This window comes from Protopterus annectens, chromosome 9.part0, assembly GCF_019279795.1.
Source record: "Protopterus annectens isolate FY-2018-M chromosome 9.part0, PAN1.0, whole genome shotgun sequence".
Taxonomy (NCBI): domain Eukaryota; kingdom Metazoa; phylum Chordata; order Ceratodontiformes; family Protopteridae; genus Protopterus; species Protopterus annectens.
This window is the reverse complement of record NC_056743.1, coordinates 1791425075-1791452821: the sequence shown is the minus strand read 5'-3', so window position 1 is coordinate 1791452821 and position 27747 is coordinate 1791425075. Positions and strand designations below refer to the sequence as shown.

At 38.7% G+C, this 27747-nt stretch overlaps 1 protein-coding gene across 2 annotated transcripts in view; it reads left to right on the top strand.

The window, feature by feature from the left end:
- LOC122812269 (nuclear factor 1 X-type-like) overlaps positions 1-27747 on the top strand; it is a 2275854-nt gene that overhangs the window by 1735479 nt on the left and 512628 nt on the right. For both annotated transcript variants that reach the window (XM_044084667.1, XM_044084666.1), the window contains exon 8: positions 20307-20454. In XM_044084667.1, the coding sequence (XP_043940602.1) occupies positions 20307-20454 (148 nt within the window). The remainder of the gene's footprint in view (positions 1-20306; positions 20455-27747) is intronic.

Sequence of the window (27747 nt, the reverse complement as noted above, 5' to 3'; positions counted from 1 at the left end):
CCAAGCTTATGGAGCCTATAACAAGGAAGATAACAAGAGATCTAGTAGAAGTACTAGGAGTATTTCCAAAATTTAAAGTCTGTATAAAGCAAAGAAATATGGAAATCAAGAAAAGGTACAAATGGAAATGTTTATGGAAGAATTAAATATGCCAAGGTTAGAGGTAGATGAGGCTCAATTACTAACAGCATAGGAGGAGATGAGATAAAAATGGTGAAATATAGCTAATTTATAGGAAAGTTCCCAGGAATAGATAGTATTCCTGTGGAAGTTTGGAAGCTGGGAGGGAAAATTGATAAAGATCTGGAAGGTTATGTTTAACAGTATTTTAAGAGGAGGAGAAGTACCGACATCCTGGAAGAAAGCGGTGGTAGCTGTAATACCTAAAGAGGGTAAAGATCCATTGGATCCAGCTTCATACAGGCCCATTACAATACTAAACCATGATTGTAAAGTGTTTGTCTATAATGGCTAAAAGAATGGCAAAAGTGAAGCCAAAATTGATAGATATGGATCAGTGTGGTTTTGTGGATGGGAGGCAAACATTTGATAACATTAAGAGAATACTGATGATCCAGAGGGAAGCAGAATATAAGAAAATACCACTGTTGTTGGTGGGTCTTGATGCAGAGAAGGCATTTGACAGAGTAAGTCGGGATTTCATGAGCAGGGCAATGGAAATAGTTGCTTTCCCTGGATAAAATGATAAGTTTGATTAGGAGTATATATAAGGGATTGGAGGCAAAAACTAAAGTGGGTGGAGTCCTCTCTGTTAATTTCTGCTTGAGTAGAAGAACCAGGCAGGGGCATCCTCTTTCCCCTTTGTTCTTTGTATTTCATCTAGAACCATTGGCACAGAAAATAAGGGATATAATTGGCATGGTAGTCAAGAAAAGCTGGCTCTATTTGCAGATGATATTATTTTATACCTGACAAAACCAGAAGGTGACATTACAGTGTTGTGGAACATTTTAAGACAGTTTCAAATCTTCTCAGGATACAAAATTAATGAAGATAAAACAAAGGCAATAGTGGTAAATTATGTACCCACACACAAATTGGTCCAGCAGTATCCATATTTATGGGGACATGTTAAAATGAATTATTTAGGAGTATGGATTAAAAATGACTCTGTTGTGGCATCTAAGGATATGTGGGAGGAGACTAAACAGAAGATAATACAAAAACTGAGAAACTGGAAGCTTTGTTATATTGGATATGGATAGTAAGATACAAGCAGTTAAAAGGTTTTAAGTCTCTTTAGTTTTATACACGGGTCAGACATATTTTTATCAACCAGAGGAGAAGTTGTGGATAGTAATTAAAAAAGAGCTGAAGAATTTTATCTGGCAGGGGAAGACTGCAAGGGTCAAGTGGGATAAGCTAATTCTTCCAATAAAACAAGGCAGACTATGATTACCTGATTTGAATGTTAAGGCTCTTACACATAGCACAAGCAGAAAACTATAATTCAAAGTGGAAAGGGATGATGGTGATGATACAGGGAGGAAGCTCAAGAAACAAGGAGAGACTGGGATTTAGGATGCAGACCCTTAAGGAGAATGACAATAATCATACAGAATATTATAGTCATAAAGTAGCAGAAAGGATTTTAAGAACTAAGTCAGCACAGGAATGGAAAAAAGAGATTCTGCCAATAGGGATGACTGCAATTAGGGATAGGGATACAGACAATAGGCAAGAGTGAGCTGAAATTTATTGAAGAAAACTGGCAAAGAATCCAAGGTACTGGGAGCAAATAACTAGAAAGGGAAAGGTAATAGAATGGAAGGACGCCAAGAATTTATTTGGACTGTATAGAAGAGATTGCCCTTCATATCAAGGATTGATATCAGAGTACAGGCAAATAGAAAGAAATACAGGAGTCCTAAATAAAAGACCAGCACTGGTAGAGTTTTTAATAGAATCTAGAGCAAAAGCTGCCATTAAAAAAGGAATAATTAGTAGAGCATGTCAAATATTGCAAGTAGGCTCCAAAGAATTTTTTCTCAGGTAGACAGCAAATGTTGAAGGTGTGATGGGGAAGAAAGAGGTAACTGAAAACATATTTTCTGGGAGTGTAATGAGTTGGCAGACTTTAACGATTCCCTGCAGACTGCTCTGTCAGAGATACTGGGTCAGCAAACTGGTGTAACTAAGGAAAATATATTTTTGAGCTATGATACAGAATTGGAATTGCCTAGACATAGTAAGTCCTTTATGGTGGCTGCCAAAAAAGCAATTACTAGAAAATTGAAATGGTTAAGGTGCTTACCTTAGAAACACAAGGTGCAGGGTTTGATCCTGACATGGGGTAATTGGCTAGGCTTAAAATAGCCCATAAGGGCAGTTAGCCTAGTACTAACCTATGAACAAGCCAAGCCTATGAAAGTCTAAAATAACTTTACTAGAAGTTGTGAATATAGTAACAGAGATAAAGAAAGTGGAACTGGGATCTTTAAAAAAGGGAAGGAGCAAGTTACATAAGAAAAATGGGAATTGTGGGAACATCATATGCAGATGTGGAATGAGGTTTAAAAGAAGGCAGGATTTGAATAATCTATGTAATATTTAATTGCCAATGACTGGATATATTATAAGTGGTGTATAATGTTTGCAACTATAACTGTCTCAATGGGGTCTGTGATGCATAATGTTTGCAACTAAAATTGCGTTAATGTGGTTTGTTTTTCATTTATACAAAAGTAAGATTGCTTATGTCATATGTGATAATTTAATAAAGCTATTTTTTGTTTAAAAAAAAATTCTCACAGACAATACCACAGTGACGTAGTATGTCAACAAGCAAGGGGGGACAAGGTCTTATCTCCCTTGCAGGTTAGCCCTTTAGGTTTGGGATCTAGCTATACACTATCAGGTGACCGTTTAGGCAGTTTACATTCTCTCATATCAGAATATAGTGGCAGATTCTCAGATCATGTTCATAACACAATCCCACAAGTGGATGCTTCACAGGAATGTGTTTCTGGACATTGTCCACCAGCAGGGTACTCCTCAAGTAGATCTATTTGCCTCCCCTCTGAACAGACAACTTCCTCTATTTTGTGCCAGAGTCCCATACCCTCTGGCCTGGAAGGTGGACACCCTCTCTTTTTTTTTTTTGGAAAGGAATGTTTCTTTATGCCTTCCATCTCTTTCCCCTCATTCCAAAAGTGTTGTTCAAACTAAAACAGGATGCTCCCAAAATCGTGTTGGTGACTCCCTTTTGGCCCAGACAACATTGTTTTCCTCTTCTTTTGCATCTATCCAAGGGCAGTCATCACAAGTTACCTCACAGAGTGGACCTACTTACACAAGACAAGCGGTCTCTCATCCATCCTCATTGGTCCTGTCTTCAACTGACATTGTGGGTGACAAGGTTTTGATCCCCTTCAGACACCTTTTTTCTGAGGCTGTGCTTCAGGTCCAGCAGGAGGCCAGGAAACCCACTACTAGGAAATCTTACTTGTCCAAATGGAAGAGATTTTCTGTTTAGTGTTTTTTCTGATAACCTGGATCCATGTACTGTGAATTTTGCTTTGGTTCTCTCTTATTTGTGTAAGTTTCTCAATGCTGGGTTCTCATATTCTTATGTTAAGACCCACCTATCAGCTGTCTCTGCTTGTCTGCCTTTGACTTCAATTTAGCCTCTAAATTTTCACATTAGGCCTCCTAGAAAGCCTATCCCTCCTTTCTGGGACTTTAATTTTATTTTAGAAAAATTGACTCAGGCTCCTTTTGAGCCTGCTGCATCAGCTTCCTTAGAGCATTTTTCTTGGAAGATTGTTCTTCTTTTGACTCTCACTTCTTCCAGATGGGTGTCTGAGATGCAAGCCTTTATGGTTGGTCCTCCTTGTTTAGTTTTTCATATGGACAAGGTGCTCCTTTGTACTAGTCCTTCTTTTATTCCCAAGGTGTTTAATGAGTTGTCTCTATTCATTTACCCACTGTATTCCCTTCTCCGCAGTCTGCTAGTGAGAAGGCTTTGCACGCCTTGGATTTGCATAGACAACTTAAGATATTATCTGGATAAGAAAGATACTATCTGGATAAGACTAAAGATTTTCATAAATCTGGACAGTGTTTTTTTTTTCTTTTCATCCTAAGTCTTTAGGTTTTGCTGTTTCCAAGCAAGTCATTTCTTCTTGGATATCTAAAGCCATTTCTTTTTGCTGTTCTTTTCATGGGAGGAACTTTCCTTCTTCTGTTAAGACTCATTCTGCTAGGGCTGTGGCCTCTTCTGGTGCTTTTTTCAGAGGTTTAGCTAGTAATTCTATTCTTGAGGCAGCTACCTGGATTTCCATGCATACATTTACTAAGCACTATAAGTCGGATGTGAGTTTTAGGGCCAGAGCTTGTTTTGCTAGGGCCATTCTCCATTGCGTCCTAGAGGTCTCTCCTGGCCCTTCCTTCTCCAAATCTTTTTCCTGAGCTATTGTACTCTCCCTATTGTAAAGAATACTGCAACAGTGATATGAAAGGACATAGTACAGTGGTGTAAAATCTTACCATAATGCTAGATGTCCTTCTCTTCACTGTTGCAGTATTCACTCTTTCCCTCCTCCCCCTGGTTATTTTTCCTTCTGGATGTGCATGTTACCTACTAGTATCCTTGGACTTTCCTTCCTACTGGGGCTTTCAGTTCTGAGGATGGTATGTCTGGATGCCACATTTATGCCCTACACCATGCATGGGGAGCATATGTGTGATGAACAGCTTACCCATTATAAGCTAAAGGCTTTTGTATACAGGCTGGAAGTCAGGTTACCCTTGACAAGGGATCCCTATTGTAAAGAATACTGCAACATTGAAGAGAAGGACATCGACTGTTATGGTAAGATTTTACACAACTGTACTTTCTGGTTTTGGATTGCAATGCTTTGGTGTTACTGTGTGTTACAATGGAGAACAAGGCCTATGGGTTCAAAAGTGGGGTCTATATTAGAACATCGAAGTTTCAGAACTTTGAATGTTCTAATATTGACCCCTAATAAGTGAAAGCTGAAAATGGCGAAGTTTCAGAAAACCGAATTCTTTCCTAGGGAAAGAATTCAGTTGTCCGTTCCTGTCGCTTCGCTATTTTCAGCACTGTGGTGGAAAGTTACAGGTCGGGTTCAGGTAAGTGTGCAATTTTGTGGACGTGAGGGTTAGGGCGGGTTAGGTGAGTTATGGTGCGGGTGAGGTGTGTGTGCGAAAGTGACAGACCTTAGGGTTTGGGTTAAGGTAAGTGGGTGATGGTGGTGTATGTACAGTTTAGTGTAGGGTTAGATATAAGATTTTAGGTGTATGTGTGTGGATTGCTGTTTGTTTGGTGTGTTTGTGTTGTGTGTATGTGTTTTGGAACAGCAAATTTTTTCCCTAGGAAAAAATGTGTTGTTCTGAATTTTCAATGTTATCAGTTATCAGTTTTCGGTTACTAGGGGTCAATATTAGAACATTCGTAGTTCTGAAACTTCAATGTTCTAATATAGACCCCAAAAGTGCTATAAGTGCAGACATAACATCTTGCCCCATGATCCACTTGAGCTCTGTGTTGTATCCCGTGGGGTCAGGCATCTTGATGTCAGTTGCAGTGTCTGTAAGAGACACTGTAGCTGACTCTGAGAACCTTACTAGACAGCAGGAATAAGCTAGTGCTTAAAGGGTTGCTCAAAACAGAAGCACTTTAGGAGAAAGAAAAAGAAACAGATAAAGTATTAGAGAAGGGCCAGGTTCGAAACCTGGAAAAGAAGAAGAAAAGAATAGAAAAGACTGAATCATTCATTCTGGAGAGTGTTTCTCCAGCCAAAGTACCCAAAATTACTGTTTCTCCTCCTTCCCACCAAGTGCCTTCCATGGTGTCTACATTGTCATACCCCCTACTCACCACCTCACAAGGACTAATCAGAGCCTGCAGATTCTGCTCTGAGGACTAGAGAAGGAAACCTAGAGCAGGAGCTTTCGTATTTTCTGTCTTCAAGAACAGCATCAGCTGCTTCCTCCCATTCCTTAGTATCCCTTGGGAGTCCTACCCAGCAAGAGTGGGACAAGATAATAAGTGCATTTATGAAGGCTCAAATGACCTTAGCCAGTGTAACCCTGGATGCGTCCTTGCTGGAGTGCAGGGATATTTCTTGAACGGGACAGTCCAAGTAACAGGGGCACACAAGAGGTCAAGTAGCACATCAGTATATTAGAGATGAAAGCAGTCTTTCTGGGGTTGTAGGCTTTGCGAGATTATCTCACCCAAGGTGCAGTCTCTATCCAGTCCAGGAGCATGGCAGAGGTAGGGTACATCAACAAACACAGAGGAACACATTCTTTCCCCCTTTGCCAAGAATCTTTGAGGGTATGGGAATGGGCCACTGCTTCACATTGCCTTCTTATACTGATGCACATCCTGGCGACATGGAGTGCAATTGTGGACAGGTTGAGCAGTCAAATCTTGTTCCCTCATGAATGGTCCTTCCACTGAAACCAATGCTCCTGAAAGGTTGCCTGGCTGCTGCACGGCAGTCGGGGGGGAGGGGTGTACTTATCTATGCACCTGCAAGTCTGGTAAAACATAACAACAGATTCCTGGGTTCTAAATATATTTATTTTATTACTTATTTAACATTTGTTGACAGAGAAAGTCAGAAAGACAGAGTCTATTTTCAGTAGAGGCCCAGGGAGAAACACTCCAGCTGCATGTTTTTGGAATGTGGTTGGAAACCAGAGCACCCGGGGAGGAAGACCATGTGAACACAGGGAGGAGATGCAGACTCCTCAGAGAAGGAAGCCCAGATGAGAATCGAAACAGAGGACCTCTTGCTGTGAGGCAACAATGTTAACAACTCCACCACTGCACTGCCCTAAACATAATTTCTGGAGGCTACTCAGTTCCCTTTCATTCCCCCCAATAAAAAAGAAGAAAGTTCCTGATGTTCAACCCAGTCAATGGGAAACTGCAGCAGCAGAAATTTCCAAGCTGCTAGAAAATAAAAGTCACTAAGCCATTCCCAATGACCATTTATCAAGCCAGTCTCCAAAGAACATTTAGAGTCCAGAGTCTATTCAAGGTTTTTTTAGGACCAAAGAAGACGGGGGACCTCAGAACCATTCTAGATCTGAGTTATTTAAATCAGCTTGTAAAACAGACAAAATTCCAGATGGTCACTATCCAGTCAATATTGCCTCTTCTGTGGAAGGATGATTGGATGTGCTGAATAGATCTCAAGGATGCATGTTATCATAAGCATTCCAGGAGTTTTCTCCATTTACAGCTGGGAGGTAATCATTATAAGTTCAGAGTGCTGCCCTTAAGTTTCACCCCCCCCCCCCAGGGTGCTTACCAAAATAATGGCAGTAGCTGTAGCATGTCTATGTCTGCTATGGATCCAGTTTTTCCCATATCTTGTCGATTGGCTCCTGACTGGTACCTCCAAGCATCTGCTGTTACACCTTCTGGACCTTCTGCTCCTTCTAATGCAAAACCTAGGAATTCCAATAAATTTACCCAACAGCCACTTGGACTTGCTTTCCCAATGCCTGGTAGCTACACAGCGACTTCAGCATCCTTCACTCTCAGCAGGGTTAATTCTACAACTGTTAGGTCTACTGGCCTCCCCAATCTTACTGGTTCCACTAGCCAGGTTCTACATGTGAGTACTCCAATGGACTTTCTGTGCAATGCTCTCAAAATGTTTATCCATTACATACCAAAGTTTGCATTACTCAGATATGATGGGAGTATCATCTAGTTATCAGTATGCTAACTCAGTATGCAGTATGCTAGTATCAGCTAGCTATTTTATCAGCTAGTGGATAAAATCTCCATTAGTGACTGAATGCCATCCCTTTTAAATGGATCCATTATTGACTGTTGTAACCATGGATGTCTCCCTTCTAGGGTAGGGGTGGGGCATGTCAAAGGGAGAATGGTCCAAGTTTCCTGGTCATATCTAGAGATCAATCTCCACATCAATGTCGAGAGTAGAGCAGTCCTCCTAGTGTTGCAGGCATTTCAGGATGTTCTCCCCAAGGATGTGATTTCCATACAGAACGTTGAAACCTGCTAGTACCCTCTTTATTCGGAAGCCATGAAGGTATGGCAATGGGTGATATCTTCACGCTGATTTGATAGCAACACACATCTTGCAGAAGTCCAGTGTATTAGCAGACAAATTGAGCAGAACAATCTTATTGCTTCATGAGTGGTCCCTCAATCCAACAGTGATAGCATTGATTGTCCATGACTGGGGCCAACTATGCTGTGATCTCTTTGCTTCATACCTGGACAACAAGTGCAGAAGTTATTTTGCCCTCTCCATGGGGAGAGTCACCGAGGGATGCTCTGGTCCAAAACTGGCCCCTGGGTCTCCTTTATGCATTTCTCCCATTGCCCCAATGAACAAATTCATCCTTAATGCAAGAAAGTACAAGACCAAGGTGATCCTCATTGTTTTCTTCTGGCCCCGGCAAACATGGTTACTAATCTTGCGGCATCCAATAGTACATCCTCCATGGATTTTGGCTCAGTATCCAAAGCTGTTGACTCACTCAGCTGGATTGCCTCCTGTGGACCAGAAATCCATGAAGCTAACTGCTTGGTTCCTCCAGTTCTGACTTTGGCCAGAGATGCCAAGCTTCCAGCATTGTTTGTTCAGATTATCTCAGTCTCCCAGAAATAATCCACAAAAAAAAAAGGTTTATCATAGCAAATGGAAATGATTTTCCATCTGGGCTATGTTGGAAGGAATATATCCATCTTCTGCTTCCATCCCTTCTTATAGAGTCGTAGGTTCATATGATGATACTAGGCTATTGGCCCAGAGGCCCTTATAAGCCTAGCTAAGAATTATGCACATGTTCCCTTAAAGTCAGCAACCATTTCCCCTGTCCAGCAGGGACACAGGTGGGATCCCAGGGGTGTATTTTCTGTTTTCCTTCCAGTCGTCCAGGTTCCTCTTAAAGAGGGCTAGTGAGGTACTCAGCTTGACATACAGAGGGAGTCTATTCCACAGATGGGGGAGTCTTTGGGACACAAATCTATCCTGCCAACAAGTTCTGTTAATATCACAGACCAGGTTAAGGCATTGCTTGTGGGTTGCATGAGTGGAGTTTGACTTACAGGTATGCAGCAACTCCATCAAGGCTGAGTCTGAGATGGCCTTGTATGCCAGACACAGGTCACATGTGAGCAGTCTGTACAAGACTGAGTAGAGGGACAGGGCTTTTAGCCTATCTGTATAGGACAGGTGTTTGACCCTAGATTTTCCTTGTCAGGAACCTCTGTGGTCTTTCCAGCTGCTGCATGTGCTTGGCAAGGTCATGCCGAAGGGGACATTGTACTCAATGCACAGGAATATTATGACCTCCTTGTTCCTGGATGAAATATCCTTATTTATGAGGTGGACCATGTAGAAAGCCTTCAGTACAGCGGAGGCAACATGGTGGTCAAAAGTCAGGTTGCTATCAATCTCTATGCCCAAGTCCCTCATAACCGATTGTGTGCTTAGTACATTATTAATGTGATAATTAGTGGATATGCCATTTTCTCCAAAGGGGATAATGATGCATTTCTTGGCATTCAGTTTGAGGCCATGCTTCTGGCACCAGTCATTTGTTTGGGTAAGGCCCTCTTGGAGGATGTTCACATCACTAGGGGAATTTAAGACAGCAACCAGCTTGCAGTCTTCTACAAATTTGGTTAGCCACAGACCATTGTCTTTGGCTTGCACCTCAGAAAAGTATATCCCGAACAGTAGAGGCCCCAAGACCAATCCTTGGGGTACACCACTCGTTATGGGTCTACTACTAGAGGTGGCTTCCCCTATTTTGACTGAGTGGATTCTATTAGTGAGCCAGTTAGCGACCCATCTGGTAACATATGGGTTGACGCCTAGCTGGAAGAGTTTATCTATTATGCCTGAGTGGGGAATAGTGTCAAACGATTTGGCTAGGTCAAGGTAGGTGATGTGCAATGTCTTCCCCTCATCTATGGCTTTGGTGACCATTTCTAAGAAGTTTAACAGGCATGATCTCCCTTTGACAAAACCAAACTGTGTGGGGTCAAGAATGTGTAGGTTGCCAATGTCCTTGTTTATAAGGTCCATGATAATGCATTCCATGGCCTTTAGATCAGGCTAGTTAGGCTGATGGGCCTATAATTGCCTGAGTCAGTGGCCGCTCCACCTTTGTGTAGAGGGATGATAGTGGCTGTCCTCATTCAGCTGGGACAAACCCGGTGCTCATGCTTTGGTTCAATAGGGTGCTTAACGGAGCTGAGAGCTCCTGCCTGAGTTCATGTAGGATACAGCCAGGGATGTTATTGGGTTGCATGGAGACTGTATTTTTTGCCTTTGAGAGGGCATTAAAGACATGCTCCCTGGTGATGAGGAGAGGGGGCAGGTGCTGGGGATGTCCTGGTTTACTGATGGGGGACAGGGGGGTGAGGTTTTCACTGAACCTGTCTGCCAGCACATCTGTGGTGTTTGTATTTGTGGTGTTATTGACCACCAGTTCAGAGCAGATTTGGTTGTTGCCTTTAAGATTGCAGACATATGTGAAGAAGGCCTTGTGATTGTCCTTAGTGGATGGGGCCAATTTGGACCTTATTTGCTGTTGAGACAAAGAAGAGATTGCTTCCAATTTGGCACCTGCTCCTTTTTGATCCTGGACAGCAATGTTTTCCTTTTATTATAGAGTTTGTTTATTGCTGCTGTCCACAAGATGGGTTTACTCTTCCTTGAGGAAGATGATTTGGTCCTGTCAGGTACTGCTGAGTCCATGCAGCTATGTAGGTGCTCATATAGTTTTTTGGTGTAGGCTTGGACATTAGTGCTAGTTCCAACTGAAAGGACAATGGCTGTGAAGCTACTTATACCTGTTCTGAGGAGATTGTAGTCAGCTTTGGAAAAGTTTTCTTTGTTTGATCCTGACATGGGGGGGGGGGTTTCAGGGAAAATGGTGACTTCAAAAGTGATCACTTTATGGTCAGATCTTACCAAGGAAGATGACACTGTAGGGGTACTACAGTGGCTACTCATGTTGGTTAGGACCAGGTCCAGGATATTTTCACCTCTCGTAGGGGTATCGACCAGCTAATCCAATGCATTGGCATTGATGGAGTTGAGGAATTTCTGAGCATTCATGTTTGGGCTAGAACAGGTCTTCCACTCTATGGTTGGTTGGTTAAAGTCACCCAGGATCAGTGTACAGGGCTGAATCTTGATGGACTGCATTAGAGTTTCTGTCTGAGTGGTTCCAGTTTCTCCACTATCAAAGTACAAGTAACTGTAATCTCCAATTTCCACATAGATCGGAATGACACTTCGTTAGCAGCATTAAGTCGATAAAGCCTTTTTGAGGGGAGTGTTCCTCCTACGATCGACAATCAGAGATCCGATTCCTCCATGGGATATTACTATTTTGTACCAAGCATTAACTTTCCTTCCCATTGAACCAACAGTATCAATAGATTTGCAGTTCCTCACTTGGAAGACAATTTTTCTTGTGTCTGTTACATCGGCCAGACAAATTTCAAGAAGTACAGGACCTTTCTTGCAAACCCCTTACTTAATTTTCCACAAAGACAAAGTTTCCTTAAGGACTAATGCATCTTTTCTTCCTAAGGTGGCATCTGAAGCAAATTTAAACCAATCAATCAATCTGCCAGTGGTTTGCCCAGATTCTCCAACAAAGGTGAGTATACTCTTCATATGCTGGATGTTGATCGCCAACACAGATTTTATCTTCATATAAAGAAACACTTCAGGAAATTTGATCAGTTGTTCATTGTTTTTTCTAGACCAAAATTGGGCAAAGCAGTTTCTAGGGTTACTCTTTCAAGATAGTTATCAGATTGTATTTACTTTGTACATACTAAAAATGGCCTATATCTGCAATTAAAGCCCAAAGCTCATTCCAAAAAGGCAATAGCCACTTCAATAGGCTTTATGAAAAGACTTCCCATTGATGATATTTCTGCTGTTGCAACCTGATCAACAATTCACACCTGTGTGTTTCATTATAAATTGGATGTACAATCTAGATCACTTTCCTTCTTTGGTTCCACCAACCCCAGGAATGTCCTTCCTTGATACCACCCAGGTAAAAACAGTTTGGGAATCTGTCACGTGTTGAAAATAGACAATGTCAGATACAAAAGTGATGTACTCACCACAATGATAGATCCATGTTGTGTGATTTTCATCCATTTCAACCTCCCTCCCTCCTGCTTCCTTCCAAATTATAAGCTGTTGGCTTCTGATGAGCAAATGGGTCTCACTTACACCCTATCTAACAGTCCTGTCAGACTGCGATCATCTCCTAGGTGTTTCCTGCTAAGTTACTAATTAACCTTGAAAGGGTTTTATAGCTCTGAATTTTCTGCTTGGTGGGGCAAACTAGATCTGAAATACTAAGGTGGAGTGGAGGGAATTATGGGTAGGGGAGGAGTCAGAGCCCTGGATCCATGAAGCTACAGAGATGGTGTTGAGGTTGGATCTAATTGGATCTGACAACCCATGTGTTGAGCCAAGCAAAAATCAGATAACATGGATCTATTGTTATAGTAAGTAACTAACTTTCGTTTCTTGGCAATCTTCTGCAGAATTCACTATGAAACACTAGCATCTCATGACTTCTGGAAAATTATCTGCTAATACATTTGAAAGGATAAGAGAGCTTCTTAATAGAAAAAACTACCTTACCAATTTGTAAGACTGCAAAAAGTCAGCTAGCCACTTATTAAGGTAACCTTTTGAAATCTCAGGACCTGTGAGAGTATGTCCAAGAACGTGGAGACCAAATGGCTGAAAAAAGAACTTACACATATTAAGTCCTAGGTTAACATTTCTGAGGATATTCCCTTTTCTTTGATATATGTTGATCTCGGAGTTAGTTTATATAAATTCAAGGGGTGCAGAGGACTTCTTTCTCCTGCAAAAAACATGTTTAAAGGAGAAGAGCAATGTTCAAGATTTGCTTTTCTCCTGCATTTTCGTACCTTTTTTGGCATGTCAGCACTCGCCTTTTCAAAGGCAGACATTTCAGTAGGGAGCCACTCATGACTCTTTAGTCTCTTATTATACGTGTGAAGGTAAGCATTATCGGGATGTTCAAAATTTTCTAACAGGATGTGGAGATAGGTAATTTTGAAAGTGTATAAATAAACTAATTCACATTTTGCAAAGTAATGCCATGAAGTTAGGAAGATGATCTTCCTTTAAAAAGCTATGATAAACAAATATGTAAAACAGGAAACATTTCCCAGTGCATGGCCAAATTTCCCTTAGTAGTATAAATACCACCTCAGGTCTCCCCTGAAAAGAGGCCACTAGTGTAGAGGGACTAACCTGGTCAACAAAAGATCAATAAAAAAAAAAAATACATTGTGCAAAATGTGTAGTAAAGCAAGCACAGACTGGTAACCTGCTATAAACTGTTACATGTGAGAAAGTCACATACAAAACAGTCTTTCAGAGTTCCTCTTTAAATGTGTAGATTTCAAAGTACAGTTGTATGTGAATGTTGGACAACAGATAACAGTTATGTAAAACTGAATACATTTCTGGAGACAGCAAGAAAGATTGGTTAATGAAAAAAATGCAGATTACAGATCTACAATAGTAATCCTACTGTTATAGAACTCCCACATATTTATGATACGTATGTCTGTATGTCATCCTGGTGTCCAAGTGCATTTTCACTGGGGCTTCCTCCTTCCTTTCACATTCCAAAAGCATGTCAGTAGGATAAACTATTATCATCTAAATTGCTACTAGGTTTACATGCTCTCCGTGTGTGTGTGTGTGTGTGTGTGTGTGTGTGTGTGTGTGTGTGTGTGTGTGTGTGTCTACTGTACTCGACTGACATCCTAGCCAGAACTGGCTCTCTATCTTATGCCTTTTAATTGTTGGGATCTGTTCGATCTTCCCATAAAACCCCGTCCATGATAAAACAGATATCAGAAAATGAATGGATGCTATGTAAGCATGCCATTCAGTATTATTCAGGAATTTCAGAATATTTTGCTAGACTTAAAGCACTTTGGCTCCTTGAAGTGTGGCTTCTGTGTCCCTTCAAAGGTATATCCTTAAATGTACTACTTCTAAATCTTGATATATTTTCTGTATAATAATGATTAGATAGCATCATCAGTGTACAATCTGTCTAAATTGTATGAGCATGAATTGCCAGTATTATTGTTTTAAAGGCATTTAAATTATCTGCTCTAATCACAGAGGCATATTTATTTTTCTCTGTAATTACAATTCTCTGTAAGGTCACTTATATTTCTAAAAAAAAAAAAAAAAAAAAAAAAATGAAAATTCATTCTTGTAAGATAAAATCCAGGAATTATACCCATGATTTTAAATTAATTTCCAGTCATTACCATGATTCCACTGAAATTGTTTTGTGTGTGCCTGTGTGTGTGTGTGTGTGTGTGTGTGTGTGTGTGTGTGTGTGTGTGTGTGTGTGTGTGTGTGTGTGTGTGTGTGTTTCTAGGCACACAAAATAAAACATTTGGTGTAGTATTCTGCCAGGATTCTGACAGTATTATAAGTTGTAGAATATGAAAACAAATACAAGCTATGGTTCATAAGTGCTCTAACCTGTGATGCCAAATTCCATGTTTTCCAATACTTGGTCCAGTTTTGAGATTTTCCAGTACTTTTGTAAAACAATGTAAAATCATTGCCCCTGACAATTTGGTTAATCCTGCAGCCTTATTTAAATGTTTTGCATAAATTAATTTCTTGAAAGATATTTCTCTTGTTTTCATTTATTGATATAATGGCTGGAATTCACAGAAAATGTTGTGGGAAAGCAACTAACCCTTGCCATTTATTGTCATGTATATTCCCACAAGGGCAGCATTTCACTAATGGGGAATTTGCATAACTATGAATAGCTCAACTGAGCAGCTTTTCATTGCTCTGTTAATCACAGCACAGGTCCAATCAGACCACACTCAGACCCTAATCTCCCCCACCACAGTCTCATACACAAACATATGCACACGGCATGCACACAGTCAGACAGAGACACGCACATGTGCACTCACATACAAACACACATACGTGCGCATAGACACACACACACACACACACACACACACACACACACACACACACACCATTCTTGCACAGACATTCACAGACTCTCTCAACCGACATGCACGGGACTGACAGATGGACATTTCCATGCACATTCCAAACTCCTTACTTAGACTGGGTAAAGCTGTCTCACTCCCCTGTGCAGATTCACTCCATTGAAATACATAGGGGCACACTGCTACCTAGAGGCATATACTTTCAATTTTCTAAACTGCTCTTTAGGGTAACTTGCACATTTGGAGTGTAGGACTTCAAATATTATGCAAATATCATGACTGAGCAGAGCACCGGGCTACTTATGGGCCTCATTATCTTACTCCACGCCCTGGCAACTGCATTTAAACATGGTGCAAAACTCTTGCTGTCCAGCTGCTTGGAGCCATTCTTCTAGGCAATGGCCGAACTATAAATCGGATAAGCTTGCCTAATACGCAAGTAGAATTGTACAACTTTGCATACTAGGAAATTTGTCCATGAATCTCAGACAGTTAAGTGACTACATTCCCATAAATCATTTCAAAAGTCATTTTCAAAGTCTAACATTAGTCCTCTACAAGACTTTTAATACCAGTGAGACTAGTTCTCATAATCTATTACTGTGCAACGTGTGTGAGTGTGACAAAGCAGCATTTCATTTTGAGTTTCCAGAACAGTAAAACCTGCAACGTCTGCATTAGACTGGAATGTACAATCACAGTAAAAGCAAAAAACAGCATGTAAGAATTTTGTATCAAATGCAAAATTTCCACAGTTTGTTAATAGTTGTAACATTTAACACAAAGAATACAAATCACTGTTTAAATCTGTTCTTTCATGCACTTTTGTATACTTGAATTTTGCACAGTTTGCTAATGTCTGATATACTTTCACCATTTTTAAAAACATTTGCATTTGAATATATTGACAGTGCTTACATATTCATTTTTAAAAGCAGTTTTAATAATTGCACAACTTTTAAAATGCACAAGTGGTAAGATACCCATGTCAGGGCATTGAAGCAGGATTGTGATGATGATTTCTACTTTGGTAGCATTAGTGCATTTTATTTTAAAAATACTGGACTGCCTAAACTAACAAATGCAGTGTAAATGTAATGTAATCTTTCAGTCAGAATTTATCTAGTGGGCTGAAGAATGAAAAGCTGACAAAATGTGGTTTTCCAAATGTAACAGCACTTTCTCCTCTTTCTTTCTGTTTCTCTGCCACCTTTAACCTGTTATAACTCTTCTGCTAGTATGAGGATTAACCCTTTCTGCACAGCACCTGTCTCTTGCTTGTTATTCACTGACTTGCTGACTTGATATTGCATATCTCTGCACCTAATATACCTCTCAACTTTTCCAACATTATAATGTTGTCCTTAATTTAACTTCATGTAATCAGACCAGATTAAAAGATTCCAGTTCCATGTCTGGTAATAGTTTTAAAAGAACAAAAGTTAATTTATAATCTACATTTTGCTCAAATTACTGAACATTACCAACAGCAGAAGTATATTGCAACATTTTGAACAGTCTTAACCAGTGTTTCATGGTGCAACTAATTTCTGAAACATTTGTCACACTTCTGTAGATTAGTGGCATGGAATAGTTGAGAGGCATAGCATGTAGAGCAAACTCTTATTTTTTTGAGTATTTGATGCCTTTAAGGATGCAGTATCTATTTTCTTTGCCTAAATAAATTAGCATAAAAATGCTGGTAATATTTGGGGTGGATTCTAAGATTATTTTGGGGGGTGCCTAAATGCATAGAGAAGTACTGGAAAAGTCAATTAGAAGAAGTTCTTTCTAACAGAATTCTGATTTCAATGTATCTTAAAGGTATCTTAAAATCAGAAAGACATAAAAAGCAACACAACCACAGGGAAATCAGTGCAACACAGCCCAGATGCACCTACACACACACACACACACACACACACACACACACACACACACACACACACACACACATGAATACACACATAATTTAATGCAGGTTTCAGGGATTTCTTCTTTGCAATGATGCACTCTTGCTGTTAGCAGAGTACACTCCATTCATGTTATGAGGCTTCCTGCTTTGAACTTCAGCTATTAAATATTCTAAATAAAACTGATAGTGGCATTTTTAAATGCACATTCTTACAGAGTCATGAATATTGTTTCCTACACTTTGAGAACCACTCTGGGTTTTAGGAGCTCTAGCACCTTTAAGGATAAATGCTGTGGATGTTATTTGCCAGGAAGGTTTTTGAATTTGAACATTCTGGAGAAAAACAGGATAATCAGTTTACCCCCCCCCCCTTGATAATTTGCAGGACTCAAGGAAAACATGTTGAGGTATGCTAAAGAATCCAGTGGGTTTAGACCTTTTTGGATTCCAGACCCAACTGTTGTAACAAGAATTTATTACTAGCACAATTTGGTAGCTCTGATGTGGTTATTCCAAGCAGCTGGGCAGCAAGAGTTTTGCACCATGCTTAAGGCATTCATACTATTGAAGCTTATTTAATACATCCCTACCATATGAAATTACAGTCTTGTTAGTCTGATTTGGTGTCTCTTACCTCTTCCAGTTTAAGGCATACTGGCCAGTAGCCTCTAAAGTAGTTGCCATTTTTTTAGCTCATGTTTGCTCCCTTGCCTGTGTAGAGTATACAGTATGGAACTTTCATACTTTTACAAGAGCTTTAGATACGGATTATTAAATTTTATTTTATTTTATTTTGTCATCATGAGAAGATTTTACAAAACAAGTATTTTTATCTAAATTCGTTAAGGATACACATACACCCTCATAGTCTTTAGATCCAAATAAAACACTTCAGACTAAAGTACGATGTTTACAAGGTAAGCCACTGGCCCAAGACTATCCATGTGCAAATATTTTGTGTGAGTAATTGTGGCCTCATGAAGCAGTGACCAACTGAAGTTATGCTCAAGCAGACCTTCAGTTTTCTTGCATTCTGGGCTCTTAAGAGATGAAAGTATGACACTCCTTTTAAAATGGTTATTATTAGGTACCAGGATGGTGAATAATGATGGATATATAGTTTTGTTTACTTATAACAAATACTACTAAACACTTTTCCACCAGCCTATGGGCACATTTTCCTGATTTCACGTATAGTTTTGCATGATATGTTTCCCTTATACATCTGCTTATGGAATGCATGCCCCACATCCCAAAACCTACTTTCTGGAATTAGAGTCCCAGGTGAACTTATTTATGATTGACTTCCACTCGCATATTGCTTGTTGTGAAGGTTGCCATACAAAGAGAGTATGAACCAGAGAAATCTGTTTGGTGCTCCTTGAGGCTTCCAAGTTTTTGATCTAATATATATTAAGCGTCATTTAGCACTGTGTGAAAATTGGTTAAATTAGCAAATTTGTTGATACAGTTTGGGAAAAGCAAACAGAGCAGTATTATTTTAGCAGGCCATAGCAAACTGTACTTTACATTAGTTGAATCTAGAAAAATTCTTAGAGGCTTGGACATGCATTACATTTGTTCCCCTCATAATCTGTTCTTGCCATAAGGATGCTTATCATGAGATTTTTCCTTACTTAAAATTTCTTTATTGGGAGACAGCTCGTCTTGAGCCTAGTTAAGCTGAGTTTGCAAAGCTTTATGTGCTTTTTTGGCTTGGAATTTGAGACTATTTTAGAATGCAGTTCACCAAGTGTTTTGCTTCATGGAAAATTTGCTTTTTGTGAAATTGTCCTTCCCCAAGTAAATATGTATGGGATTCATTCTTCCTCATAATGTCCAAAAAGTATAAACTAGCATTTGTGCCACAGAAAATAACTGCTAGACTCTAGGCATTCATATTCTTTTTCTTTAGATACAATAAAGTCCAATAAGTGTATATTTTATTCTTTCTACCTCCTGCCGGATAACTATAAAAATTTACAATCCATTGATCCTCCTTCACTTGCTGGGTAAGAATTAGGCACTTAATCGGTCATTCACGCAGCCACTGGGATTTTGTTGTGAATCAGCCTAACCCCACCCCGGTGGCTTATATGGTTACTTGTGTCACTGTATTTGGCATGTGTGTGTTCCCATACAATGCCAAAGCAAAGAGGACCATTGTCCCCAGATCCTATGGCCACTGTAAACATGCAGGCCTCCACTTGCAGGACCACCCTCCATCTCCCCTCAGGTTGGGTGAGCTGACATAAAAAGCTTACTTCTTCCCTCCCTTACCTGCTTCTTTCAGTGTTTGAGCTGATAATCAGTCTCATGTTGGCTGAGTCGCAGGCAGGGCTTTATCTCTGTATGCCACACAACCATGAAAACTGCTGCTTGATTTTGAACTTGCACGAACAATGATAGTTCATCATCCCACTATTTCTGCTTGTGTATGTCCTGTGTACCTACTTCTTTTCTAATGTATGACATAACACATCATTAGTAAGTGTGTATCATTCTGAAGTTATGTTGTGCCCTGCATTTTTTGTGTATTTAAAGTTTCTGCAAATTTCCCTTTTCTTTACCTTCTACCCAAGGTGTATATGTTACGAGTCTTTGTTCTCCCTTCATATCACTTAGCTTAAGATCTGAAGCATTCTTATTTCCTTTCTTACTTGATGTCTTGTATTGCTATTAATCCACTACGAATGAAGTACATTTTTGGACTGCATCTTCTCTAAGCATCCTTGATTCTGTAGTGCTCCTCCCCACAAAAATTTTTTAACATGTTGTCCCTTGACGCTTTCCTGCATTTGGACTACACTTTACAATAAGCACCCAAGATTGTGGTACTATATGAATATTAATTGAATTAGCATATATGTTGATACAATAGGGGTAGCAAAAAGATTAAAACATTATTTTGGCATTTCTACTGGGTTGCTTTATTTTACATTAACTGATTCCTAAATAGCTCACAAAGTAAGCAGCACTGACAAAGTCCTAGGTTCTCTTTTCATTCTTAACTAGTACACACATTAAAAGAAGAGGTAAAGCAATATGTCCAGCAGTCCTTTGGTGAAGAATCCCAAAAAACCCAGGAGTGGAACTTAAGGTGCATGAAGTTTCTCAGTTGGTGGAAACTGAATGATCTGTTTTCTTTTTTTTTTTTTGCACTTCATTCCTATAGTAGGAGTGCTTCATAATTATGTAGGAGTGTACACCATCTAAAGCAAAAGGCCTCTGAAAAGGGATACTGCACCTTCTAAACAACTGTGTCTCTGTTCACAATACGCTCATGTATCATTCTATTTATGTTGTTCACAGCCCAACGGTAGTGGCCAGGGCAAGGTCGCTGGGTCATTTTTGCTGCCGCCACCACCTCCAGTGGCCAGACCAGTTCCCCTTCCTATGCCCGATTCAAAATCCATCAGCACTACCCCAGACGGCGGATCCACGACGCCTACATCGCCTTGTAAGTGGAACATATCAGACCCATCATTCTATGCAGTGCCATTCTTAAGGGGAAAATGAATCTAGGGGCAGTTTTGTTGATGCTGATTTGCTGAGTCTCTGCCCTTTTACAAAAAAAAAGAAAGAAGAAGAAATAAAAGGTGCCATACCCCCTTTCAGTAGAGTCTTAGTTATATTGATGCAATATGATGTAGGCATAGTAGCATGCCTTATAAAACAGCATAAAGAATAAGTCATCATGGGCAGGATAAGTAACAGTGTTGATCTCTAGCTTTACAGTTTGCATGCATTGTCCATGGTGCTTTGCATTATGGAGTATCTGAAGATGTGCTATTGTCAATAAATAATAAAAGTGTAACTTTTTAATGTTGCAGTGGAAACATAAAATGCATACATGTTCGTGTGTGTGTGTGTGTGTGTGTGTGTGTGTGTGTGTGTGTGTGTGTGTGTGTGTGTGTGTATGTGTGTTGTGTGTGTATGTGTGATATAACAAATTGATGTAAATTATAATAATGAGAACAGACAAGTCTTGAATGTCAACTTATATATTTCTTGTACTTAATCTTAGATACTAAAATAAGCAGATAGGAAACATCATACTGTTTTATAGTAGGAAAAATATTTGTTGCTGTCAAAAAAACAGGTACATTCCCTTTACAATTAAATCTTCCTCATATTGCTTACATTAATTTTGAAGGATTGCTGGCACTTTTGTGGAACACCTGAGAACTTGGCTAGTGTTTGTAGGGCAGAGGTTTTAGTCTTAACTGCACTAGCATCAACTTGGGTTTTGGAAGCACTGGTTATGAAAATGAACTGTGCAACCAAAACCAGTTTTCTTATCTCGGGGTGAGGGATTTGGGGTGGAGACTTAGAAGTGAGCTGACAGGAGCCAAGTATGGCTGAGGATGCATCATGAGGCAGTGCTCATGTGTATGAAGACATGGGTGTGGTTCACATGAATATCTTGTAAGTGTACATTGTAAGAGTTCTGACCAGCTTTCAACTAGTGTGTGGACTTTCAGTGTATCAGAAAAAGCCTAACTCCCCTATCTAGTATGAAGAATTAATTTCCCCCACCAAAGCTGAGGAAGTAGCTGGAAGGCATCACACAGATGGTTCAAGGCCAAAAAAATTTGGCAAAAAATGTTGAGATCCACAGCACTGTTTGGATTCCGTAAACATGCTGTGACATCAGAAAGGGAATATGCATCTGAAGAGGTTTACTATGAAAGAAAAGAGATGTATCTTTCATGCAGCTGACATTATAAATGAATGCACAAAAAATCCAAACATAAAGTGAAATACTTGTTATAAACAAAAAGTGAATTTGATGTGAGAAAACGCTGAAAACAATCAAGCCACGTCAACCTGGATACGTACCCACAGTTTATTAAGGAAAGTTAAGTGCTTTTGTTTCAACAGTGTAAAATGAACTTCATCAGAACTAAAAACAGTTCACTTCCTCTCAAGTTATAGGAAAACATCTTGTCATGTGACCCTGACAGTGATATACTAAAAGTGCTAGCATTTAAAATAAAATGCTTAATAAATATCAAAAAATAAATAAACAAGTAGAAATATTAAACATTATATATATTCAAGAGTGCACAAATTCATGGATATAAAATAATAAAATAAGTATTTTAATAATATTAAGATACTCTGACAAAAGTGTTTCAATGTAAGCCTACTCATAATTTTGCAGAGTGTAAAACCAAACCAATATTTATAGAATTTTTTTTCATTTAATGTAGTGGAGGTGGGTGATGTTCAACAAACTTTGCCAGTATAACTCATGGTATTCAAGATGGGTTTTCCAATCTCCTCCTCTGATAAATGTTGTGACTTTCTCCAGAACAAAAAAATAAATAAATCACATTAAACCTGTGCATTTTCACTGAGTGTATTAGTTTGATCTTTTATTTTTATGGCATACATACACTCATAAATTCTTGTTCTTAAAGCACATTCAGTTTTTCTTATGTAGAACAAACTGTAGTTTTAACAGCTATTGAGGTAAGCAATAGCCTTAGTCTTGCAATCATATTTCCCCTTGAATGAAATAGTCATAGGGTAATTGCTACTGCAGTGTTGTTGGAATCAAAAATAAACCAGTACTGGCCACAAGCCTCACATTTACTCATGCTCCTATTTCCTGGTAAGGCATTGTTAGTAGTACTGTCCCCAGATTCCAATATGGTTTTAAAGTTTCTGGCCTTTTTATAAACAAATGACAGGGTGATCTGCAATATCCCCAAAAGGTCTACAGAACCAAAAACCACATTCCAGTCAATTTGGGAAATTGGGCTAGGTTCTTCAGTGGTCTCCTAGAGTGCATGCCATGTAACTACCTATGAAAGTTAAACAGTTTTGTGTTAAGAAGATGAAAGAACAAAGTTGTTGGCTAGCTGTGACTGACAGTCTATCAAGGAACATGAAAGAGACACACTAAGGAAATAAATTAGCTGTGGTTTACTTTTGTGTTAAAAATATGGCCGGGCAATTCAGCATAGATTATTAAGGTCATGAACTACTCGTGAGGTTGTAGCCCTAGATATGATTCTATCAGTCTCAGTTTGCATATCTATGATCCTGAGCAAGTTGCTTAGCTAGATACTGCTGTCAGATCAACCTAGCCTGATTCATATTTACAGTTACAAAAAGTATATATTTTTTGACAATGTTACATGCAGCTGTTTGCATGTTAGTCATGCTTTTCACATGTGAATAATATTTACATTTTGAGCTATGCAAGCTGTTTTAGAAAGAATATAATTTTTGTTTTTCAAATTTCAGACATGGACAGGGCTATGGAAATCATAATTCTATTAAATTAACCTCAGTGACGATAGATGCCAGTGCATGGAAATAAATGCCAACCTTTGAAATGACAGATGCTAGCAAAACTTTATACAGTTTCAGTCCTGGCTGCACTAGCATCAACCTGTGTTGGACTTGTATTAAACATTTTTTAAGTATCTGGCCACAGAATAAGGTCTTTTGATTATAAATGTCTGTTTTGGGGGTGATTTGGGAACACTGCTTAATTAATCATTTCCCTGGGGTCGCACTACACACAACTGGAGATTACAAGACTCACACCCAGGTCTGTTGGCTGTAGTCAGTGTAAAGATCATTAATATAACCACTAGGGAAATACTGCCAACCAGTTCGCAATGATAGCAGTAATATGCAATAAACCTTCCGATATGATGGGTAGGGACCAGTACTCATTCATTTTAAAAAACAAAAGGCAGTTTTGAAGTTTTTTCTTTAAGATATGATTTTATCCTGACTGTTCTAAGTGTCTTGATCAGGCAACCGAAAATGTAGGTCCTTCTGTTTGTTTTAGAAATGCTAGATTAGCATCTCTAAGCAGCTGTCAGAGCAGTTTGATTTTCTGTAGGAAAGAGGTAAAGAGAATCTTCAGTCTACGAAACCACAATACTTTTCAGATAGCAACACATATATACCTTTTATTTACAGTATTTTTGCTAGGCACAATATTTTCGTTCTGCTGTTTTAGCACACAACCTTTGCTGAATAAATGCAGTCTTTTAAAGGACAAATACATTTTAATGAAGCTGCTGTGTAAGGATGTTTTCCTTTAATACAGGTTGTATGCATGATTGTTCAAATTTTTGTACCATTATAGATCTTGAATGCATATTGTAAAACAAACCAGAGTTCAGTTATATATTATGTTTGTTTACATACCTTACTTAAAGAAGGCTGTAGTTTGAAATGCACCCTGTCAGAAATTAAAGATTCAATAATCTGAGTCCCAAAACTATGAAATTTTAAGTGTGATTTAGCACAAGTAACAATGGACTTCGAAAGTTACTGTTATATAGTTAAAGCATCTTCTGCAATACTACAAGCTATCTTGCACCTCTGATGTGGGGGAACTACACCACCACACCCCTGCTTCTTATATGAACTAAATCCAAGATCACTGTAGCTCAAGGCAGAGGGAATACTCTGAGATCAGCAGTTTTAAAGGTAGTGTATATTTCTCTGTAACTGCACTTCAACAGTATTCCCATGTACAAACCAGCTTATTCTACATCCAAAGTAGCAAATAAACCACAAACATAATGAAACAACTTGCATCTAAAACAGTAGGTCTAAGCTGTAATATAGTCATACAGGAACGCATCATTGGTAAATCACCACATAGTCATGCTAATTTGCATTATGTGTCTAACAGTCATATTAAAATGAAGAAAGACATTATTGTCAGCTAATTTGCATGTCTCTGAATTGCCCGTACCTACTGCAAGTGCAAATCATCACTGTGGTAGACAACAATGACCCATACGTTGAGTTGGCACAGGTCCCTTCCCAGTTCACTCCCCTGTACACCTGTAAACATTGAAATACTTAGATACACACACGCACAAACACACACACACACACACACACACACACACACACACACACACACACACACACACCAACATGCCCCTTACCTGTCTCTGAGTTGACAGAACATCCCTGATGTATTTTCTTATTTTTGACTCTGCCCTCTTAAATCATGCATCTTTCTATTCAGTTAATAATGCCGGACATTGTGATGCTAGACCTGTTGCTCTATTAACTTTTTAAGTGAGTCCAAGTAAAAGTTTAAAAATTCTACCTGGTGTCATCCAGTGTTCCCCCCAGCTTTTTTCCAAGGCCTCTCCTTATGTAGACACCCCCCCCCATCTTTCTCAAGTATCCTTGATTTTGCAGCACACTCATGCAGACATGACCATAAAGAAATCTGTTCATGTGTGCAAAGCAGATGAAATTCTGTCACAATATTAAAATAAGTAACTGAGGAAAAGCTAAGTGTAAAATGAAATGTGAGCTAAATAAAAAGCTAAAATGAAAATGAGAGAATGTGTTGCAAAATTAACATATAAGAAAAAAAGAGTCATGCAACAATGTACTATAGCAAGAAAAGGTACCAATAAAAGGGATGCTGTAGATATGAATGGAAACATTTGCTGCTTTTAACAAATCCTGTATAACAGATATTAGAAAATTACATTTTACAAAGATTTACAGAAGCAAAAAAACATGTTAACGGGAATTTGCATATAAATAGAACAGAACATGACAGTAAGTAGTACTGACAAACAGTTCTGGAAGGTACTGTTGCAGTGGGAGGAACTGATTCATTGAAGTCTGAAAATACCACAGAGTGACTAAAACAAGAATGCAAGTTAGATTGCTGGCAAGAAATGTTGTGATTAATAAACAGTGTTGAATTTAAACTAGATAGAGTGCAGATTATAATATTTTGATTTATGATATTTTATAGTGTCTGAGTTCAGTCACTATTAGCATATTCTGATCACTGGACGGTGCCACTGAGTCAAAAGTTGTTGACATGTGAATATAAAATAAGAAGTACAGGATCTTTTTATTTCAGATCATAGCACTGAAAGAAGCTAATTCTGTTGATATTTGGGTTATTAGTCCTGTTAGTAGCTAGGAAAGGTAACATGAATTCAGGGCATAAAAACAAAAAATACGTATGTATAAAAACAGTCACAGAGTTGCAGAGATATCTGGAATATTGTGCTTAATCATATGAGCAATATCCTACATTACTGTGCTTTGTTATTTACAAATTTAAGATGTTTGCCAGGGGACTATCTCATGCAGACATGATGTACTACTAATGATTCATAGTCCCAGTAATGTACCAGTAGCTTACAGCAATAGAATAGAGGATGACCTGAGGCAAATGGGAGAATTAAGCATTCTTTAGACAAAGCTAGTGCCCATGGAATGGGCAAATAGAATGGTCACTGCTGAAAAGAAAGGCAAGATTCACATATGTATTGACCTACAAAAGCTAAATAAAGGGATTAAAGGAAAGCATAACCTACTGCTTACACTTGAAGACATGGTCTCAAGAATTTAAAATGTTCATTTCTATTCAGTACCTCATGCAAAGCAGGGATCGTGGCAGACAAGGCTAAGTAAATTAGACTCAGAACTGTGTACATTTAATACGCCATTAGGAAGGTTCTGATCCTGTAGGCATCTGTTTGGTATTTAATCAGCATCAGCAGTATTCCAAAGATCGGTCACGTGAGTAACTGAAAGAATATGTGGTATTAATATAATTCTGATTTATTACTGTCGGTCAGATAAAAGAAGAGTATGCCAAGAAACTGATGCAATTGTTGAATAGAATAAAACAGCATAATTCCAAGTTAAATAAGTGTTATAAATCTGGAATACATGGGTCATTTTGCAATTTATAATAGATTAAGACAGCATAATTTCAAGTTATATAAAACCAAATATAGAATAAGAGTTATGAGTCTGAAATACATGGGTATATTTCAACTTCAGTGGGCCTGAAATGTGATACTAAAAGGTAAGAACATTTGTGCAAATTCCAGGACTAGATGTCTAGGAGGCTTTACATAGGTTTCTGGGAATAATACACTGATATACAAAATTTGTATTTATTATGTTTTAGCTAACTATGCCTGTATGAACACAGCATAGTTATGAACAGAAAGAGCTTTGAAATGCTCAAAAAGTTACAGCAGCACCATCTTTAAAATATTATGTTTCCTTTTTGTTGTTCTACTTATCTGCAATTCCAATATTATTTTCTGGTATGTAGCAAATATCTGTATAATCTATAAATTGAATGTATGTAATTATAATATTATTTGAGTTTTGTATGTGTTTGATCTTGTCTTTGTTATTCCAAAATTTTAATAAGTATATTCAATCAAAATATATTATGATGTGAATAAGCCATTTGCTTTGCAATTTGATGCCAGTCAGAGTGGTATAGGAGCTGTTATCCCATAATACAATAGATAAGTTGCCTGTGGATGTAAAGTATTTATAGATGCACAAAAATATATACTCAAACAAAAGAATAACTGTTAGGAGCAGTATATGGATGTGAAAAATTCCTCAGTGATGTCTGTGCTCAAAGGATTTGAGAGGAAGCAGGCCATAAGTCATTGAAAAGCATTAATCCTTGTACAGGGTGCCTCCAAGATTGCAAATAATATTACTGGATGCACAAAAGAGTGACTTGAAAGTGAAATATGAGGGTGTATCCCAAAAGAACTTAAGTTTGAGGCATTATGCTACTCCTGATTCTGAAAAAAATGTGTCCTAGGATTCCTCAAAAGATAGAGGCTAACAAAGACTCCTGGAGCACTGTGCCTGATTCTAGAATTGTAATTGTGTATGGAACACATGGAGACTTAGAAATATTCCATTATTGTTGAATGCCATTAGAAATGTTCTAAGGCATGATGTA